The following is an 8,186-nucleotide window of genomic DNA, read 5'->3' as shown; positions in this document are numbered from 1 at the left end:
CGGGACTATGCCACCATTCTCGCCGTGGGCAGGATGAACTACCATCTCCACAATATTTAAAAGATTTTATTTTGCAAGTTTTATAAGTAAGTACCCAATTTAAATTCATTAATTCTCATTAATTTCATTCTCAATAGAATCAAGGTCCAAATATAATTTTCAGAGTTCATACGGAGGTTACAGGCAGTTTAAAAACAACATGTTTAAAAATCAGCACAATCGTACGCACACGGGAATCTATCTCGGTCCCTTAAGGGTGCGTCAATGGTGCATACGCAAGGAACCTGATTCGGCCACTAACTCTACAAAATCTGCATAATTCAGTTTTAACCACCAATTTTCAAACGCCTATAACTTTTTCTACAAAAATTGTTTTTCCTCAGTTCTTCGACGATCTTAAAGTAGACATTCTCAATTTTAATTCAAGATGAATTTCATCTATTTTCAAGTTTCGAGAGCCAATTTATGACCCTCAAAAGTTTACCAAAATTACAAAATTATACATTTTCTACAACATTCAAAATTCATACTACTCAAAATCCTTTTCTTTTTAAAAACATTACCCAGTAGCCTCATCCAAGTTCAAGCCTAACAAATCCATCTTTCACCTTCAACAACTCATCCATTCAATTTTCACCTAAATTATCATTTTACCTTTCATTAAACAAATTTACACACAATTTTTTCAAAATCAACAATTAATCATCCCAAATCTAATTTCACATACTATCTACAAGAATTTCAACATCAACAAATACACAACACATCAATACATATCAATATATAACTCAATCAATCATGGCCTCCAGCCCAAAATTCATTCAACATTCAAACCGTCATTTAATTTCACACATTCATGCTAAACCATTAACATCAACGACATCAATCCAACAATATCTTAAAGTCAACTAGCCTAGGATTTCACATGGCATTACATAGTGATTACTTGAAACCAAAATCCGTACCTTAATTAACAGTAGTTTCAATCATCTTGAACCACCTTCTCCGACCAATTCAAACCAAGCACTCAATTTAAGCCTTAATCCACACCAACCAAGCCAAGCATTCAAGTAACTCTATTCAATCTAATAACATCCAAAATTTATATAGTTCATACTAGGTTTTTCACGCAAATTAAATAAAGTGAAGGAAAAGAGTTTTCTTGCCTTATTCCATATAAATAATGGTCAAAACCCCACTAGAAATTGAGTTTGAGCTTTTCCTAAAGCATCAAAATCATCAATTTCAATAACCACATACCCCAAAATGCGAAATTAGTAAGAAATAGAGAAATAGGGTAACACTCTCGTGATTACTCACCGCAAAAGTAGTATAAAAACATAGAGGGAATTGAGAGCGATGCGTGGGTACAAACAGGTCGTCGATCAGAGTTCCAGTTTGTGAAAAAACGGATTTGAATGAGAAGGTAAATAGTATTTTAGCGTTGGGTTCTTTCTCTTCTCCTTTCAATCTCGTGCTCACTCTTTTTTTTTGGCCAAGTGTGTGTGAAAGTAGGGGAAGAAGTCAGGTTTTGACTCTTTTAAGCGAAAGGCATTTTTGTTCTTTTGTCCATTGGTGCTACTTTGGGCAAAATTTTTAAAGATAAATGTTCTGGTTTGTATTCTAAATGTTTTTCTAGTTATTTATAGGGGTGCACATGACCCGGCCCGGCCCGAAGGCACGGCCCGGTCCCGAACACTTTAGAGGCTAATTTGGTGTGATTTCATCGGGTTTAGGGCCGGGTAAGGGTCTCAAAAATAGACCCGGTCATTATTTCGAGTCGGGTCTGGGCCATAGCTCGGGTCACTCGAAGTCGGTCCGGTGGCCCGGTCATCATACACAATTAATATTTTGTGTTATTAATGATGGATCATGACTATTCTTATGTGGAATTTAAGTATTGTAAACCTTAATATTTTGTGTTATTAGTCATTATAAGACTATAAGTTAATGTTTTATGTTTAGAATGCATAAGACTTTAGACTAATGCATAATATTATATTATTTGTATTGATTTAAATATTTGGTATTATTAGACAATATTAGTATTGATTGTGATTATGCTTTAGTATTGATTGTGGTTGGTTCTTGTTATATTTTTCTAAGTGAATTTTTACCATATTAAATAATGGTTGGAGTCTTGGAAATTTGGATATTTTTACATGCTAACTTACAAGAAGGTATCAACGTAATGTAATGTTAACGACTCGATTTTCACCCGGTTTTCACCCGGTATAATTGTGGCCCGAAAGTGTATTGTTTCATCCGATTTAGGGCCGGGTTCGGGTCTAATAAATAGACCCGGTGTATATTTCGGGCCGAGTCTGTGTCACATCAAACCCGACTTCACCCAACCCATGTGCACCCCTAGTTATTTCTACATTTTTATTTTTCTCATACGCAGTGGCGAACAATTCTAAGCGTGTACTGTTAATTATCACGCCGATACGCGTTTTTCCATAAATAATTATATTTTTGCGCTCCAAATAATTTTCTGAGTTCAAATTTTATCTGTAAATTTTCAAATTATGAAATTTAAATTTATAATGCAGATCAGACAATTTAAACCCTCTTAACTCAATTTTAATTATATAATTAACTTGTTAATATTTTTTCGGATCTTACAAACTCTATTTTCCTAATACATGTCTACATGTCTCTTTTACACATGGATACTTAGTGTATGTTTGGCATTCAGAAACATGAATGTACGTTCAAAAGTCTTGAACACTGGACCAAACTTATTTGAATGATTTTTTTAATATAATTTTTATTCTCAAAAGTATGTTTACTTAAAGCAATATTTTGTAATTTTTGCTTTCAATTCTTACAATTGAAAATTAATTACAAAATTTATTCTCTCAATTACTTTTTTTTATCTCCTTCTTTTTTTTTTTGAACTACTCATTTTTATTTTATTTTATTTATCAAAGAGTGAGAGATCATATTTTACATTCTAAAATAAAAATTTAAAATTTAAAAGATCCAAATTTTATATTTATATTTATATGTTGTAATGTACTTTTGTATTTTATGTACCTTATTATTATTTTTGTTTAATTTTATAAACTTATTTGTCTTTTATTATTATAATTTATAATTATTAAATATTATCAAATATATATATATATATATATATATCTCTAATATTATATGTAATTTATTATAATATGTATATAATATTTAAGATAATATTTTATATAATAATATACTATAATTTAAAATTCTATAATATAAAAATTTTTAAAATAATAATATTAAAAAGTTAATTTAATTTTTATTCCTTTTAGTAATTTTATAATCATTATTATTCAAACAATATTTTATTAATTATAATTATTTTTGAATCAAAATATTCAAACAAAAATAACGTAAAAACAAATTTAATTTTAATAAAAAATTAATTCTAATATGATCAAATTTAACTCATCATGCAAATCAAACACACTTACAAATGGCATTAAATCCACTTCTCAATTGTGATGCTACTTTAGTGCTATTTCATCTGTCACCGTCGATCACCAATTTTCTTCCTCATATGTGCTCTCCATCTACTGGGTTGTTCCACAACTTGGTAACCGCACTGTAGCTTTAACAAAACCCCTCTTAGTTAGTGAGGCATCTCTTCCTTTCGTTAGAATTGAAAAATGAATCTGAGAGAGTAGCCTCCGGATCTGAAATGGGTTTCATAGATTACATCTTGTTGACGATGGCCACAATCTTTCTCTTCAAAGCTTTCGATTTCACCTTCTGGCTCTCCTTCTTATGCTTCGTTTGATCTCCAATTTCGAAACCCTAATTCTCTGCACCCCGTAAAAAACATAAAACTTGTTACCATGAGGAAGAAGCTCGATACCCGATTCCCTGCGGTGAGTAGTGATCTCTGCCTTCTGTATTTAAAGTTTTGATCTTTCCAAAGGTTTGTGCTGTTTGGATTTCTGGAAGCCCCTGAAAAAGTGGTTTTTTTTTTTTTTTTTTTTTCCAGCTGATTTTGATTGAACACTTAAATTTCAGTTTTTTATTTTTTTTAAAAATTATTTTTTGTGTTAATTACAGGTGGCTATATGTTAGTTCTAAGTTAGATGGGTTTCAGTGATCTTTGGCTACTGTGAATTTTTCTTTTTTCTTTTTATGTTTGGGTTTTTGGGTGGTGTAAATTTTGTTTGGTATTAAAAGTATTTGACTTTGGAGTGGACGCTGGACCAGCATAATAAATTCTCCACCCCATTTATATCTTCTTTGTAATCCATTTCTTCTCTCTGTGCTGCTTGAATTTAAATGAAATGTAACTATAGAGATGAGTAATTTGGTTTAGGATTTAGGGTTACTGAATGTTTTAAGTTTTTTCTTTTAATAAATGCAAAACAAATGCATTGAAATAATCTCAACATGTGTCGATACTCGTAAGGACACAAGATAGCTAAATCTTTTAGTTTAATATCTTTTTTAATAGTTTTATCCTTACCGTGCATATAAATTAGGCTCTAAATAGTTGCTCTTTTCTACTATTTTATTCTTATTTTGTTCCCTTCCTAATTTATAAAAAGCCAAAAGTACAAGATATCCTTGGAAAAGAGACATTCAAAGGTGTAATAATTCAAACACTTATAGTAATTCTGTTTATAAAATAATGTTCTTGTCTTATATCAAGATGTTGATAGGAACAGAGTCTGCTCGTATGAAATTTTTACTCAGTTTTAAGTTTTGATTGTGTAATTTTTAGGCTTTGTTGGATGTTCTACTTGTTTGTTAAGTATTTTGAGGAATCAAGAACATTGTAAAAACACATGGTATTTGATAGAAACATTAAATTGCAGGCTCGGATAAAGAAGATAATGCAAGCAGATGAAGATGTTGGAAAGATAGCACTTGCAGTTCCTGTTTTAGTCTGTGAGTTCCTTTCACTCACTGTCTTGTTAACTTTTTAAGCTATTGGTTTTTCTCACTCTATGTTGATGACATGAATGCATTGCAGCTAAAGCTTTGGAGCTATTTTTGCAAGATCTATGTGACCGCACGTATGAAATAACTCTTCAGAGAGGAGCAAAGACCATGAACTCGTTGCATTTGTAAGTCAATGACTATTAAGCTATCTCCCCTTCTGTTGAGCTAGAGCTATCTCTGAATTGATGATTTTTTTTCTCAATGTTTTGACTGACTTTTATTTCGGTTCATATCTCCCTATTGATAGGCTCCACTAATGTGACTTAAAAGTGAACCAAAAAAAATTCAGTCAAGAGAAAAAACTCCCATGATACTTGGCTATGGATTAGATTGTTAATTCGGTATGCCTTATTGATCTGTCTCTAACTTAAAAATGCTAAAACTAAGACCAAATAGACATATCTTCGTTGAAATCCAATATAAAAATTGTTTTGTGAAGCTACATTTTAGCAAATGGTTCTTTTATTGAATAAACAAGTGCATGCTCAATTCTGAAATAATAATATTGAAATGATGAGTTTTAGAAAAGGCAATAAAACAAACTCAGGTGCGTTTGGATTCTGTCTTTGAGACAGACATATAGAGATTGAGAGATGGAGATGGATATTTTGTGCCTGGCTTTCTCCTACTTTTTGGGAATACACAGAATATACATTTTGTCTCTGAAATAGAAAAATTGTGTCTCTGTCTCCACAATCCAACGAGTTTCTGCCTTGGAGAAAGTATCCAAATATAGCCTTAGAATAATGTCACTTTATATGCATTAAAGTGCTGATAATGTCATACAAAACTACCTTATTGAAGCAATGACAAATTGACAATGACCAAATGTGCTCAGCTTGTGTTTTTGGTGCTATGATTTAGAGGGTTCATTTTTTTTAACCAAAAACTCTTAAGGAATTGATGGCAATAGAAAATACCTAGCATTTGTAATTTGTGTTATCTGTTTCAGATATCTTCTCTAATTTGATTGATTTATTCATGTATTGTTAATTTTTTTTTTCATTATGCTATTCTACTGTTTGCTTGCTTCCTTCCGAATCGAAGTCTAACAAACGGTAAATGTAAATTGCAGAAAACATTGCGTACAAAGCTACAATGTCTTTGATTTTCTGAGGGATGTTGTCAGTAGGGTTCCTGACTACGGCCATGGCCATGGCCATGGCCATACAGAAGCTGGATCCGATGATCGGGTCATTTACAAAAGAAGGTTTGAAGACCAGTGTCTTTGTTCTGTTTAGTTTTCTTTTCCCTTCTGATTGATGCATACAAATAGTTACCGATTTATTTATATAAATGATCTGTACAGGAAGGCTGCTACTGATGATTGTAACGACAGTGATGAAGAGGCTAAGAGGAGCAAAATGGTAATTGCACTTCTGCTAACATTTGTATCTCTGTTTTGTTTTCCATCCTGCTCAAGATTTCCTGAGATCTAGTTTCTTAAAAAATTAAAGCGCTGTTATATATTTTAGTTCTCAAGTGGGAAACCAAGATTATGTTAATGCTTCATTTTGAATAACATAGATACACACTAGTATTTAGTTCTTCTATGGGAAAATGAACTCCCTAATATAATTCTCTCTTTTTTACAACTTTAGTTTTCAGTAAAGCTTGTGCTGCTGAAACTAAAGAAAAATTGAAATCTCTCAGATTACCAGAATGATATTACGACGCTATTTGAAGCCTTCTTAATCTATCTATTTTGGTGAATAATGTTTCTTTTTTCTCTTTTATTCTAGCATGAGTTAGGCCACACTGGTAGTACTGGAAGGGGAAGGGGCCGAGGTAGAGGAAGAGGCCGTGGCCGAGGAGCTAGAACTGCAGAAAGAGAGGCATATCGTCCGGAACCTGAAATTGAGCCTCGTGCTTCTATTCCGGAGAGCAGTCAACATAATAGTAGCACACCTGCGGCAATATTTGATGGTTCACAGTCTGAGGACTTACCAAAGGAGAATATCGCTGCCGTCGCTACTGAAAGCTTCGAGGCACTCCCAAATGCTGTTCCCAGTTCTGACACAAACCAAAACCTGGACAAAAACGATAGCACAGCAGCAGCAATTGGTGCCTCATTACCTGAACCTGAAAAAGAGAGCAAGCACGAGGAAATTCCGGGCTGGTCCCTTTCTGACGTGGACAAGATGGCCATCGACTCAATGCAGCTTGCGCAGCTCGGTGGTCAACTAGAAGTTGATGAAGAAGATTATGACGAGGAAGGGTAAATAAATAGTAACTACTATTTAGCATTCGGTTGTTTAGATTAGCGGAAAAACTCATGATAGCTGTAGAATAAGCACACTAGCCATCAAGAACATGCATCATGTTAGTGATGGCTGAGAAAAAATTATAAATGTCGCTTATTATATGGTTTGTTTATGCTATCACATGTTCTTATGTATCTCAATGTATCATTTGTGTACCAGTAGTCAAGCTTTGTTGTGCACTTTTAGGCATATACAATGTGTATCATAAAATCCATTTGGAGTGAATTCTACTCATCCAAATGTTAATGTTTGTTTTCTTATTACAGTCCCAGCTAGCAATTTTGGCAAGATTGTTAGTAATCAACTAATCATTATATGAGAGTGAGGAGCAGATGATTTTATACCAACAATAGAAGTTTTAGCAAGTAAAATGCACCATTTCAACCTTGAAATACTGGTTTATTAGATTTTATTAGGTTGATGCCAATATGTTGATTATTTGTTTGATAGAGCGCTTAAGTTAGACATGAACAGAGCTTATCGTGTTGAATGAAATATAGGATTAATGTTCATCGTGTTGAATGAAATATAGGATTAATGATCAAATTAGATTTTGGAAAATAAGTCAGCCAAATTTTCAGTAACTTGTCACACTGGACACATAGTTAAACGATGTCGTTTTGTTTTTGCGCGAAGAGTTTATATATGTGCAAACCATTTTATCTCATTTTGTTTTCTAAAACGATTTTGTTTTTGCCTTGTTTAAGCACCAAAATAGGACGTCATTTAACTCTATGTTTAGCGTGACAAGTCAGCGCTAGCTTATATGGTGCCTGGAGCTGGATCTCGAGAACCAATATAGTGAATTTTGAATATGAAATACTAAAATGATGAATGTCGTGAATCTCAAAGACCACTATGAAAATTTAATTAAATAAGTCTATATCCAAATTCGTTTCTAAAAGATTTTAATTTTATCAATTGAATGAGTCTTTGAATGATTACAAATTAATCACATTTGTCTTTTCGTTACTACAT

General features: G+C 32.7%; 1 protein-coding gene across 1 annotated transcript; it reads left to right on the top strand.

Moving 5' to 3' along the window:
• The first annotated feature begins 3,423 nt into the window (after window positions 1-3,423).
• On the top strand, window positions 3,424-7,473 carry LOC112770946 (uncharacterized). Its single transcript, XM_025815458.3, has 6 exons — window positions 3,424-3,869; window positions 4,818-4,890; window positions 4,976-5,069; window positions 6,020-6,154; window positions 6,254-6,311; window positions 6,687-7,473. The coding sequence occupies exons 1-6, from the start codon at window positions 3,837-3,839 to the stop codon at window positions 7,164-7,166; spliced, it is 873 nt and encodes a 290-aa protein (XP_025671243.1). The 5' UTR covers window positions 3,424-3,836; the 3' UTR covers window positions 7,167-7,473.
• Window positions 7,474-8,186: the final 713 nt, after the last annotated feature.

The sequence above is a fragment of the Arachis hypogaea genome, chromosome 18 (genome assembly GCF_003086295.3).
Source record: "Arachis hypogaea cultivar Tifrunner chromosome 18, arahy.Tifrunner.gnm2.J5K5, whole genome shotgun sequence".
Lineage (NCBI taxonomy): Eukaryota > Viridiplantae > Streptophyta > Magnoliopsida > Fabales > Fabaceae > Arachis > Arachis hypogaea.
The sequence above is the reverse complement of the archived record's forward strand: the minus strand, read 5'-3'. Positions and strand labels throughout refer to the sequence as shown.

Excerpts from the sequence above, each read along its gene's own strand:
- LOC112770946 (XM_025815458.3), top strand. The coding sequence starts at position 3,837 with ATGAGGAAGAAGCTCGATACCCGATTCCCTGCG. Across the intron at positions 5,070-6,019 it reads ACCATGAACTCGTTGCATTT|AAAACATTGCGTACAAAGCT; the intron begins GTAAGTCAATGA and ends TGTAAATTGCAG. Across the intron at positions 6,312-6,686 it reads AGGCTAAGAGGAGCAAAATG|CATGAGTTAGGCCACACTGG; the intron begins GTAATTGCACTT and ends CTTTTATTCTAG.